At 40.2% G+C, this 13638-nt stretch overlaps 1 protein-coding gene across 1 annotated transcript in view; it reads left to right on the top strand.

Annotated features, from left to right (window-relative positions):
* CDK5RAP2 (CDK5 regulatory subunit associated protein 2) overlaps positions 1-13638 on the top strand; it is a 69108-nt gene that overhangs the window by 11832 nt on the left and 43638 nt on the right. The window contains exons 11-15 of the mRNA XM_063409370.1: positions 61-153; positions 1514-1732; positions 7111-7281; positions 8020-8193; positions 12890-12987. Coding sequence (XP_063265440.1) covers positions 61-153; positions 1514-1732; positions 7111-7281; positions 8020-8193; positions 12890-12987 — 755 coding nt within the window. The remainder of the gene's footprint in view (positions 1-60; positions 154-1513; positions 1733-7110; positions 7282-8019; positions 8194-12889; positions 12988-13638) is intronic.

The raw sequence follows: 13638 nt of genomic DNA, 5'->3' as shown, positions 1-13638 counted from the left end.
GCGTTGCCATCCTTTGGAAATAACTCTTCCTACATGGTATTCATTTTATTTTATTTAAAGAATGAGGAGCTGGGTTCTGAAATTGAAGAGTTAAATGCTTCGTTGGCTAAGGCAAGAGAGGCAACTCACAAGGCACATGTCCAAAAATTCAAGGTAAGAATAAGCAATTTGTTGTTATTTCCCCCATTCCTGCTCCTCCCTTCTCTGTAATTCCACACAGCGGGCAGTGCTTGCTGTCTTCGAAAGCAGAGGAATGGAAATTAGTTGAAAATGTTGTTTTAAAAGAATTAATTTTTCTTACTATGAAAAAATATTTCTAAATCAAATTATTTGAACAATAGAAAGTTAAAATGTCACATAACTTACCTCGTGTCTCCTTTTTGGTTTTTTGTTTTTTTTTGGGGTTTTATTTTTTTAATCTAAACCAACTGAGAATCTTTAAGGGAGGAACATGTAATATCAGAATAAGTTAAAAATAAAGACACAAATTTTTGGGGAGCTGAGGTTGTCTTGAACTTTTTTTTTTTTCCCCAAAAGTATGGTGCCAGCACAGGCTTCCTATTAGCAGAGCTGAACTGGGTGTGAGACACCTGCTTGGATTTATTTATATAATAAATGTGAAACCACTATTTATAAAATAATAGAAAATGTTATTTGTGAAAATGTGATTTAGTAATGCTTTTTTTTATCTATGTGAAGGAGAAAAAAGACTTAATGATTTCTGAGACTTTGATGATTTTTTCAAAGTTCTAAGTTTAAGAAGTGTGTGACTGATCCCTCCCATCCGCAGAGCCCACACTGCAGAGCAGGTCCTTCTCCTCAGGACTCTGTGCCTTAGCTCCAGCCTGGGCTGAGGGCAGTTCTCTGTGAGTAAAGGATGCTGCAGAGCTCACTCTGTCACCTCCCAGCTCCAGGGCCACTGGCAGCAGTGTGAGCACAGAAAAGGCCTGTGCTGAGGGGAAAGGTGGAGTCACCGTCCCTGGAAGTGTTCCAAAAATGTGTGGCTGTTTCCAAAAATCCAGTTGAGGATAGGTGTCGGTGGTGAGCACGGTGCTGGTGCTGGGTTGGCAGCTGGACTCCATCTGAAAGGTCTTTTCCAACCTTAATTCTGTGCTTCCATGGAGGCTCAGTAACTTCCTGCCCTAGTCCAGACTGAAACTGGACTCTACTCCAAAGTAGAGTTTGATGTAATTAAAGCTTTGTGAATCAATAATTTGCACTGTGGACTCCTTTGCACATCAACCTTTCTCTCATTCTGTTACCTCAGCCTTCCTTAGCCTGCACTGGATGTCAGGGAAAGTTTTGTTACATCAGGAGAGGAGATTTTAGTGTTACACTTTCCTTGTTTCATCACTTCACTGTTTCTTTGCACCCCAATTCTGAAACAGCAGGAAGAGGGGCAGGGATGTGGGATGCAATGGGAGTACAGAGTCCCAAAAAACAGAGCTGTACAGAGCTGTACAGAGCTGTCCAAAGCCCTCTCCTGCAGCCTGAATGCTGTTCTGTGTTTCAGGGTGCTGCAGATTATCAGGCTCTGCTGATGGAAAAGGAGACCCTGCTGGCAGAGCTGCGCTCAGAGAACCTCACCAAGGACGCCGAGAATCGCAGGCTGCAAAGGATCCTCAAAGTCACTGGGCAGGAGCTGAGCGACCTGAATTTGGAAAGAGAGAAAATGGAGAAGGAGCTGGATGAGGCACAACTGCAGAAGAGCAGAAGTGACAAAACCATTAATGTTATTATCACGTTTTTGCTTTATTTCCTAAGTCTAGAAATAATTCAGTGCTTTAGCGGGTCCTTTTCTGAAAAAATGAGATTTTTAATTTAAACAACTTTTGGGAAGGAAATGCCTGACACTTTCTAATGCTGTATATGAAGATTGAGGAAAATTCTGGCTCATAATCTGCACAGAATAATATTTTAAATATAATTTTGATAGTTAGGTCCTAGAAGAAAAACCATTAACCTTTAAAAGTGGTAAATGGTTGCCATTGATTCCAGTTTTTCTGATGGGAGAATTTGAATATGCATGATGATGTATGTTTATATTTCTGCCATATTTTTCTTGTTGCATGTCTCTAGATTATCTTAAATTTCACTATTTAAACTTTCTTCTAATTGTGACCTGGAGCCAAACCTCAGCCTGCTCTCTGCTCTCCCAGCAGGGTCACTGTACAGGCTGTACATTAAATAACTTCTGCTTGTAAAAGACCCAAAGCACAGGATTAATTGATCACAGTTTAACATAAAGATGAGGTGCTGTTCATTAATTCTGCTGTTTCATATTCCCTTGAGGGTTTTTCTTTGCTGTGGGCATTCAGATAAGCTCTCCTGCTCCCAGCACCCACAGCTGATGCAACAAAGTGAATGACCAAGCTTCTCCTTTTTCAAAAAATGATACACCTTCTGCTGAGGCTTTGCCACAAAACACTTCTCACCTGAATGTTTTGTCATGTGGATTTTGCTAAAGTCTCCCCACCATTGCTTCCACGAGAGCAGCATTTGCATAATGAGCAGAGTCCTGCTTGCATGCAGAGTCTGATCCTCCTCAGTTAGGGATTAGTCTCCTGCTATATTAAATTACATAAAAGATTTAATGAGCCTGTCTTTATTCACTCGATGTTTTGGTTCCATTATTAAATAAGAATAAAGCAGGGAGACGTGGAAACTGCTGCTCCTGCACTATTCCTTAAAACCAGCAGAGGGGTCTCTTTACCTGCAAATAAATTAAGTTCCTCTCCCCCTTCTACTCCCAATTTAACGCATTTTTGTTTGATTGTCAACTGTGGTTTGGCTGCCATCACAAAATCTCTATCTTTGGTGTGCTTTGAGATTTCTTCAGGGCCTTGAGGTTAAGGAGAGCGAGAACAGATCGCTGCTGTCAGTAAAGCAGCCACAAAGAACTTTATTGATTTGAAGTATTTTATATTTAACTGACTTCTCTATTCAGATTTTTTTTCATTTTCCAGGGTACCTAGGATATAACTGTACAGGAGAGACAGGAAAAATAGGAGTGAGTAGGGAGCTGCCAAGGGATTCTAAGTTAGCTGGATTACAGAAGCCCTATTTGACTCCATTCTGTCCAAGTTTCCCATGTAAATGATGAGCACCTTGGGAAAAAGCATTCCTGCCAAAAGATGAGCAGTCTTATAAAAATTATATCCCTAACCTATTTCCTACTCCTTGCAGAACAGCTGCTTCAATTTCAGAGCTGCAAGAACATTGGATAGAACCACATTGCCTGTGAAGTGTTGCCCATTAAGTAGTAGATATGTGGGAGTTGAACAATATGCTGTGAGATTTTGCTCTTTGACAAATAGGAAACTGCTTCGGTGATCTGCTGCAAACTTTTTATGAGACAGCCTTAAAAACTCACTTCTATTTATGCTCCAAGATGCCTGTTTATCAGTGTTTCTGTTTTGTTAGAATAAAGTTAGTAAAAAAAGTGTATAAACTGTAGAAAACACCCTCAGTATCTGTAATGAACTGCTGCCCTAGCTCTTCACTCATTCACAGGGAAATTTGCAGTGACTTTCCATATACTGTAATTGGGGTAATGCTATTTTTTTGCATATATTCATTAACCCCAAACACCCCAACAAACAACCCCCCTAAGATGTATTTCTTGGCCTGCTCTAAACCCAGTTTGTCTGGAGATGAATTGGGCATTACTGTCCTGGAAGGGAAGGTGAAACTAAATCAAATAAGACTGTTACACATGAGCTGATCATCCAGATCAGACTGTGTCCAATATTAGGAGTTCCCTGAATTAATGGGTTTAGATATTCTTGAACCACGTTCCTGCCTTATGGTGGGCAGCTTTAAAAGGTATCTGAAAGAGCTTTTAAAAGCTCTCTCAGTTCTATACTTTCCAAAAGCTGTTGTTAAGCATCACTATCAAGATGCTGTTAAGCATCACTTAAAGCTCTTTGGAACAAGAAACTTTGGACTTTTATTTTTAAACACTGTTGATGAGGAATAAACATCTCATCCTTGATGTTGTTCATGGCTATCATGTTACTGTGCCTGTAATAGGGATGGAGTGCTTCTTCCTCGAAAAGTTTGTTCAAATTTACATGATTAAACACTTCACATATCCATTGTCTCTCCAGGCCTAAATGTAGACAGTTAAAGTGTATTTACTAGATATTCATATTTGATCAGTTGGCTGGGGAAATGCAGAATAACTCATTAGGCAGAATGTATTATTTAGTCTTCCTACCTGTAGTTTAGCCTGAGAGGAAGATTTTGGAGCTTCACAACTTAATTATTCACCAAACTGGTTTTCATCTGACAAGGAGGGGGAGGCATCTTCTCCAGTCTTCTTTATTACAATGTTTCATGTTCATTTTTCTTAGTTCAGCTATCATTAATCATAGGAAAGTTTCTTGGGGAAAAGGTTGGCAGAGAGAATTGCCAAGTTTATGCTGTGAGAGCTGTAGGTACTACATTACCCTTGCAAGTCAATGTATAGAAACCAATAGATTTTCTCCCAGACAATTTGAGTGGTCAATGAGTTCAAGCAACCTGCTACAGTGATGAATAGTTTGGTGTGTTACAGAATTCCAGCTCATGCAAAGCAGGTAATTTTCAGTCTCACCTCTAGCTTGCCTTGGGAAGGATTTAGGGAGTTCTGGGGGCAGAAATAGTAAAGGCAAAGTTATTGTGCAAATTGCAAATCTCACACAGGCGCTTTTGCTTTCTCCACAATTACATCCCTTGTCAGTCCAGCTCTCTCCATAAGCCTGGCCATTACACAGTTTTGCAGTTTTAAGGCCAAAACCTGCAAGGTTTCTGCACCTGGCAGGTGCTGTGCAGCAGCAGGACTGAGGTAACAGGTACAGTACAGTTGTTGCAGCAGCATCTTTCTTTCTCTGCATGTCTGTCACTGCTGATGGTTTTCATTCAGAGTCACAGTGTTGCTCACCTGAAGTTACAGGCCAGATGAAAACTCCTCTGAAGTTTAATTACAGGTGATGTGTCAGTTAAAGCCTCTCAGTAATGTGTTAGTATAAGAATAACATTTCAAAAAGCCAAGGAGTGACCTTTGCAGCACAGGGAATGTGATGACACTGCTGTTGATCCTTTGCTTCCAATTCCAGTGCTGTGTGGGAACAGGCTTAACGTGACCCACTTGAAGAGTTCCACAACTCAGAGCCAAAAGCCTTTGCAATTATCAGAGCTTGCTCTACTTCCCACTGCAGTTTGTATTTATAGGCAGCAGTTAAGGAAAAACAGGAACATATTGGAGAGTTTGGGTATCTAGACAAAACTTGGACCTGATTCTGCTGTTCTTCAGTTTTCTTAGTCAAGCAAAGTAGTTCTTTTGCTCCTGAAAAAAATTAGTTTGTGGAGCTGAAGGTCGAGGTGTAATCATTCTTTGAATAGCATTTGAGGGGGTTTTGGGAGCTGTTAGGTGTTTCTTAGCTGAATCCTGGGGATGAAGCTAAAATGAAGAAAGTAAACCAAAAGGCTTTGTAAATGACATTTTGCATTTAATGTGCAAAATAAACAGAAATAAAACACTGAAGCAATAAAGTGATGTTAAGGATTTGATGTGAACCTGCATGAAGCAAGGTAATTAAGTCAAGAAAAGGACATAAAACAGTTTGTAAAGAGACTGCAATTAAAATGTCACTAGTGCTATTTCTTTGGACTTAGAATAAGAAACAACTATTAAATTTTAAATCCCCATGGAGGTAAAAGTAAAGTTTATAGGTAACTACCATATGCGCAAACTATTTAAAGGGCTCATGCTACTTCACAAATGGGCCCTTCTGGGGAATAAATAGGAAACATTTATTTGAAGGTGTAGGCTGTGTTACCTGGTTCTTTGGGTCTGAACAGAAGTTTAGATAGTATAAAGTCTCCTGTAAGTTTTAATTGCTTAATTTTAGACAACAGCTCCTGTGTTACAAGTTTCTACCTCTCTTTTTTCCGCACAATCTGTGCAGTAGAGGCGGAGGAAAAGTTTATAAAATGAGGCTGGTGTCTGTGCAGGCTTTGCCTCCTTCAGCTGACAGTGTTGAAACTTCCCAACAAACCAGCAAAAATGTTGGAAGTGACACAAAACAGTGGTGGGAGAGAAGGTGGAAGGACACAGAAGTCATATTGAAATCTTTCTGCTGCCCTGTGCTCTTAAGTATTTTCCACTCTAACTGTGCTGACTATAAATTCCATGCTAATAATCCCATATATTCACATAGATGTTGTGATTGTCCTGGTTCCCAGCAGGATGGAAGGAATAGGAATTGTTTGATGTTATTTCTTAGAACCCAAGGCTTTGTCAGGTGGCCAGACTTTGAAAGCCCACAGAGAGAGAAGTGGATTTGCAGCTGGAGTGGGGCAGGATCTGTGGGGTTGCAGGGGAGAGCTGTGACTGTGGTGCAGCCCAGGAGCTGCTGCTCTTGCATTGCAGCATTCCATCTTAATCCTGGCATATTTTGGAGTCCTTGGGACTTGCTGGTGTGTAGCAGCTGTTGAAAGAGATTGTTCTATGGTTTAGGAGCAGAGTGGACAAGGAGCACACATTTCTCTAATGGGAAGCTAAGATGTGGAGGTAATGCAGCTAATCTTGGAGCTGCAGGAAGTAATTACCAGAGCCAGAATCAAGATCAAGTTCTGTTCATCCCTTCTGATCACGAGGCTGACCTGGTTGGTCATTTGGAGTTTGTGTTGTTGTCAAAAGAAAAAAGTTTTAACATTTCTGACCTTTTGTTTGATGCCAAAGTAACCAGTGTGCAACAATTTTCATGGTGTGATGAGAAAAAAGGCAAATGACAAACTGAATCACCTGTAAGCAATTTTCTCCTATTTCTAGCCAGGGAGTAAATTGACTCAGAAGTGAATGTTCATTCTGACAACATCTATGTGCATAATATTCCCAACAGCCTTGGAGCCCAGCCATTCTGTATGAAAAGCATTTAAACAACAACCTAGATTTTTGGAAGAAAATACTGACGTCTTATCTGAAAGTCGTTCTTTCTTTAATTGTATTCATTGATGCCAAGAGAAAGTGGCTTCAGTACGTTCTTCAGTGGTAATGTGGGTTGTTAGTCTTAAACTTTCTTTAAAGTTGATTTGCTGCATATTCAGTTTCTTTTTTTTTTTTAGGACCTTAGAAATCAACTAGAGAAATTACATGGTGAAATGACTGAGAAAGAAAAAGCAGTTGAACATCATTACAATATTCTTTTGAGTGAAAGCAATCAGAAGCTGCAGAGCCAAGAACTTGTTATAAGGCAGCTGACAGACAGTGTCAATCACAAGGATCTGCTGCTTGAGGTAGGTAGACTTACTCTGAAATGAAAAATGGAAAGTTATCATTTGAGTTTGTATGGGGAATTATTACAAAATCACGTTTGTATTTGGAGTTATTGTTGATTTTGATGATAATCCTTCACTTCTCATACTCCTGTATTTGCAGAACAGACCTATAATTACAGAGAGTGTTGCATTCACCAGGATTTCTTGTTAGGGTTTTGTGAAGCGTGTGGACAGAGGGGGAAGAAAGCTTTACTAATACTTATGTAGGATTGTCACTGTTGTAAAAGCTCTGAAGTGCTCATGATTTTCAGTTTATTGTGCAGAAAGGGGAAGCTGAAGAATAGGTATAGATACTGAAATATTATATCTTCTTTTCTGGGAGCCCCAGGTGACCTGTATGAGAAGGTTCCTGCCTGAATGGTAACAGGCCCCTGCTCAGTTTTCACACAGAGTAAAAAAAAAAGCAATGATGATATTCAGCCAGCAATGCAGAGAGCTGGGGTTGCTCTGTACCTGGAGACAAAGGTGCATGCCTTAACTTCATTTTTTAATACTGAAAAGGTTGTGTAGGTGTGGAAAGCTTCTGTGTATCTTCTGGTTTTGCTTCTGGTGTCTTAAATGGAGCTCTTTTTGCAAGGTGTGTGAATAAGATGTTCCAGGTCATCCTTGGATATCCTCCTGAATTCTGTTAGGTTTTGTATTTTGCAGTTTCAAATTAGAGTTAATTTTGTAAAACTGCCTGTTTTATTTTTTTAGAGACTTGGTGGAACAGTTAAAGAAAAGGATGCAGAATTGCAGGAGCTCCAGAATAAGTGCAAGAACCTTCTAAGAGCTAATGAAGAACTTGAACTGAAAAATGAGGGCTTAGTAAAGGAGAAATGTGCAGCACAGACTCAACAGTCAATTATCAAGATAGTCAGAGAGCTGGAGGTGAGTTTTGTGTAACTGATCATTTGCAGATAAGTACCTTGACTTGAAATTGAAGAGAATTTTGACTTTGGCTTCAAAGCTATGGACTGGTGTGTGCTGTAATTCCCCATGTGTTGTGCTCTGATGAATTTATATGACATCACTAAATTCCCTACTTAGAGAAAGCATGTAAGATGTTTTGCCTGCCATGAAGAGGTGGAGGTTTTTTGGTGGTTAGGGCAGACATAATTCACTGAGTGGGAGGACATCTGCATTTCAGGAGAGAAGTGCAGAGGAGAGTTTGTGTGCTTTGGGTAGATAGGGGGAAAGATTGCACAGAGCTGGTGACCACAGGGGATAAATAGAATGTGAGGATAAATACAGGTAGGAGTGAAAATATGTCCAGGGCAAGAAGAAAACTGCTTTAAAGCAAAGAAGATCTTGTACAGAAATACATATGTGTATAAGGATGAACAATATATTTGGACATGAAGTGAGAGGTCAAAATTCAAAATTTTAGTTTTAGAAGTACTTCCTTCTCTCTTTACCCTCCGTTCTATTCTAGCAAAAAGAAGTCAGGTACTGTTAAATTTTTGAATCACTCCCTGACTCCATCAGTGAATAATGGTGTACAGATTATTGAACAAATAAGCTGCTTTTGAAGGTACATTTCTTCTCTCTTTTTGTGTTGTTCGCAGCCTGGTGTGTCAAGGTTTCTAAAAGCATCAGGCAAAGTAAAAATAATTAGACTGGCACACAGTAATGGTGGAGAAAGCTTTTTCATTTCTTTAATAATATGTCAGTCATTAATGAGACTTTCTCAAGGAAGTTCAAAATAAAGGGAGCCAATGGCAAAGGAAACATAAGTGCAGTGGTTTGGGTCACATTCTGAACACTCTGGTGGTGAGATGATGAATGTGCTGGGTTCTGTAATTAACCATGGCAGAGACAAGGACGTGTGGAGTCCTGGTGATGTGACCAGCTCAGAGAAAAGGAGCTGCAGCCCTGTTTGCCTGGGCACCAGTGAGGGTTTATCCCAGCATATGTGAATGGGAGAAAATGGGCTGGGAAAGGCTGGGGAGAAATTCCACCTCTGCACAACAAACTGCAGTGCACGCACCTAACTTCTGTCACAAAGGGACTGGGGATGGAAAATGGCAGGGAATTAATGGAAATCAAACACTGCCTTGCCTGTGTACCCCTCACTCGGTTCAGGTGGAGAACCAGGGGCAGGAGCAGTGCACGGTAATCACCCAGAGCCACCTCCTAATCACAGCCCATTCTGTGCTGCTGTGCCTGAACAATGGCTAATCACAGGCATTGTCCTCTCCTGAGCCTTGTGTCAGGATCTGCTGGAAGGACCCACTCGGGCATGTTAATCACCAGGACCCACTCGGGCATGTTAATCACCAGGACCCACTCGGGCATGTTAATCACAGTTTTTGGACACGGATTATCCAGGGATAATCTGTGTCCAGGGGAGCTCTGCTCTCTCTGGCTCCCTGGCACTCCTGGCTGGCTTTGCGGTGCTGCACCACTCTCAACAAACCCACAGCTGGATCCTCCCCACCAGAGGGGACAGAAACCAGGCTCTGGAGCCTCACCCATCTCTAAAGTTGAAGAAGTTGATTGGAGAGACACAGAGCTTTTCTCTCTTTCGGTGTATCTTTGTACTTTATTTTAATGTAATGATAAATTTTAAAGCGACCAACACCCAAAGCTGTGCTGGGTGCCTTGGCCAGGCCAGGAAAGATAAATTACGGGCTCTAATTTTGGAGTTTGGATTTTTGAGCCACTGTCATGGTCTAGAGTGGGGGCATTGATAATTAGGGGAGTCTGGCAGCTTCTGACTCTGGTATTTCTGAAGTGTCAGAGTTAAATGTGTTTTACAGACAAGGAATTTAGACGTTAGAAGAAATGACCAAATTCTAGTGATGGATGAATGGATGCATCAGTGAGGAGATACAGCTAATATCCTTCTCTCAGTCATTTGTCCTTTAACCTTCAGAGATTTTTGACATGATCCTGAGGGTTGTTGCAAGCAACATTCAGTGAGGCAACCGGATATTCTCGTGACATTGCCAATAAGTTATTTATTATGGAGGTATCAACCTTTCACTTTCATTGCTTACAATCTAAGGAACCTGTAATGGAAATAAGTTATGTTTTCCACCACTGCTGCTCAGCAATAGTATTTCAGACTCAAATATAGACTTTAACGTATTAGATTGCCTCCTTTCATGGGAATATAAGTCTTCCACTGCAATATGGTCCTGGATGTCTTGCAGCTATCTCCTCTAACACATTTTCCCTCACACCATGTGTCAAGAGGTTTAATGTTTCATTAACTCCCACAGCATTACAGTCTATTTAAGTTACAGAGCTGCCTTATGTTTTGTGTACCGTCGGGGAGTTGATTGAAGTAATTCACTCCTACGCGTTATTTAGAAATGACAGTAATAATGTACAAAAAAAAAAGGGATGTTCATGCTGCATCTTCTCATCCTTATTATTCATGAAAGATTCTGAAAAAAACCCAGGAACGCTTCCTCGTGATTTTGCTAACCTTTACCTAGGTAGTTGAATTTGGAATTTAATAATTTGTGTATAGCCTGTGACATTTGGAATTAAGAAACAGCTCATGTCTCCTGTTACACAGGAAGAGTTGGGAGGATTTCATGACCTCACTGAGATTTTGGTACAAATGGAGAACTCAACACGTGAATCCTAGAAGGAGCAGGGAAGTGGAACAGGGTTTGTGTGTGGCACTCTTTGTTCATGCAGCAGCCATTCCTTCCCTCATTTGTGCTCTGCACAATGACATTGCTCTGCCAGGGCTTCAGAAAGAGCTTTAATTAGCATGGAGTTCTGTAGTGTCTTCAGTAATAATTGCAAGGTTGTATCAGACATATGGAGGAGTTCACTAGAACTTTTAACAGACTGTGAAACAACTAAATTAAGTGAAAAGATTAATTTTTTCCTGTTGCTTTCTACGTCATTAGTCAGTGCTTGTGATCAAACTTTTCCAGCTTAAATTACAACCATGTATTTCATTATTTAATAACTGTTCTTGGAAGGCTGAGATTCCAGCACACCAGTAGGACTCCTTGATTCAGGGTGCAGGATGTACTTTTAAACATTTTTTTCATGAGATTATTTTATTACTGGCCTCTGGATCACCCACCTCCATCTGTTTTTGTGTTTCTCTGTGCTCAGTCAGCAGCTTTGCTGGGAGCTCCTCTGGATAACAAATTCTATGTGAAGCTCAGGAGTTTGCACTTTGATACAGAATAGTATTTAATGTGTAAATTGCACTAAAACTGGAGATGTCTCTTAGATGGAGCCTTCAGGTGGCAGCTGAACATGGAGCACATGTCCAAAGTCAAGGTCACTTCTGCAGACTCTGGAGCATCAGTGGAGCTGCAGCAGGACCTGCCAGGCAGGTTACCTTACCTGGAGTCATCTGATCACAGCTTGATTACACTTGCAAAATATTATTTAACATATTTGCTGGCATATTGTGAAGTAGGAGTGTAAATAATTAAAAGTAAACACCGGTTGTCCTTGCTTTTGTGCTGTTTACTTTGCAGAACACTGATTTGTTCAAATTAGTAGTCTTTGCATCTTTAGTGTGAATTAACGAGATTCTGTTGTAGCTGAATTTTTTTTTTGTTTGCAATTTCCTCCTTAGGAATTGCAGTTGGAATAATAACAGCTGCTTAAAACTCCTGGGTGTAGGTTTCTTCCTTGTTAATGATCTGTTCACTAATGATTTCTCTTAAGAGTTCCCTAAGCTGAAATTCCCCCTTTAGCTGTGGCACCTTTTTTGTTCTTCCATTCAATTTTTAGTCAAAATAGAAAACTGAGAGAACCAAAAATTCTTCAACAGAGGCAGAATTTGTGCCTGATATTAATATGTCTAAATTTGCTATAATATTCCAGTTACTTTTTCGTTGGAAATGACTGAGATACTTTTACATGGTGCAAGAAAATACTCCATTAAATAGCTGCATTTTTTGCTTCCTGCTGAAAAAGTGACTGTCTGGTTGTTTTGGGAGTGAAAAAAAGTCTGGGGAAATTAGTGGTTCCTTACTGAGAATGTAAGAGTTTGTGTTTGTTTTTATAATAATAGTATCATCCTTTCTGTGAGCAAGACTGCAGATAAACCATTTTCTTTTCTTCACAGGAGTGAAGCAGCAGCTTGTAGTGTGCAGAAAACTGACTTATGGAGTGTCTGATATGTTCATCTTTTATTTGGGGCTCAGTATAATCCTTGTTGTTCAGAGATGGAACAGAATTTACTGGATTTCCTCACCCCAAAAAAGCCAACTTTATCCAGAACACAAAGAGGAATTGTTCTAAAATGTGTGCTTGGAGCTTTGGCTTGTTTGCTTTCCCTTCTCCTCCTCTGGAACAGCTGCCTGCCAGCTTGTTCCTGGTTGTGGGAGCTTTGGGAGTGAGGATGCTTTCACTGGGGATGGGGGAAATGCTGAATCCCTGTTCAGGTGTGTGATTCACTCAGGTTGGTACACAGGGGATCTTTGCCTCCTCCTGCATTTCAGGACAGTGAATGTTCTCAGATCCATGCTGGGCACTGGCGATCCTGTTCAGAAAACTGGGATTTCAGCTTCTGTCACAAATGCTTCAGGACAGCAGCACACACATGGCCATAGACATGAAAATTGTGTTGTAAGCACAGTCTGTTCTTTTAATTTAGGAAAATAAAGAAGCTGAATATGAGAAGCTGATCCTTGCTTTAAGGAAAGAACAGAATATTTATTCTACACTAGTGAAGACCTTTAAGGAGTCAGATAGGTGAGTGCTTGTGTTTTGGGGGACGTTCTGAACTCAAAGGGCAAAAGTCAGAAGTTGTGAAAAAAATGTGCAGCTTTACTGGAAATTAGTTTGTTCTGGCCAGTTGTTTATAAACTCTCTGTAGTCTCTACAGAGAAATATCTAAAGTACTACAGTAGTCTCTGAAGAGAAATATTTATGTGAGTGAGTTTCTGTTATCCAAATTACCTAAATGTTTCTGAAAATGTTTCCTTTTAGATTGGAATCTCAAATGAGCCCTGTTTCCACTTAGGTACCAAAGTAAGGAGCTGGATTTTCCATACTTAGATCTTGTGTTTTGGCATGTAGAAGTAAAACGAAATTGCACTGAACTTTTGGGCACTGGACAATTTGCAGTTGTTTACTCCTAAAATACAGATAATCTCAAAAGTGATAGCTAAAATACAGCTTATCTCAAAAGTGACACTGTGAGAAGTTTGGTGAGAATATAAATATGCAAGATTTGGGAGAAGGTTAAACAAAACAGAATAATTGAAGTTTGCATAGTACACTTTCAGTGTAAAGCATTGAAAAGGGTGGCAGGAGCATTTGATTTTTAACCTTTTAAAATCAAGGAACACAACAAGTTAGAAAGAAATCTGCAGCCTACTCTGTACCCTGTTAACTGCTTGG

Source organism: Prinia subflava, chromosome 12, assembly GCF_021018805.1.
Source record: "Prinia subflava isolate CZ2003 ecotype Zambia chromosome 12, Cam_Psub_1.2, whole genome shotgun sequence".
Lineage (NCBI taxonomy): Eukaryota > Metazoa > Chordata > Aves > Passeriformes > Cisticolidae > Prinia > Prinia subflava.
Note: the sequence above shows the minus strand (reverse complement) of the source record. Positions and strands in the feature narration are given on the sequence as shown.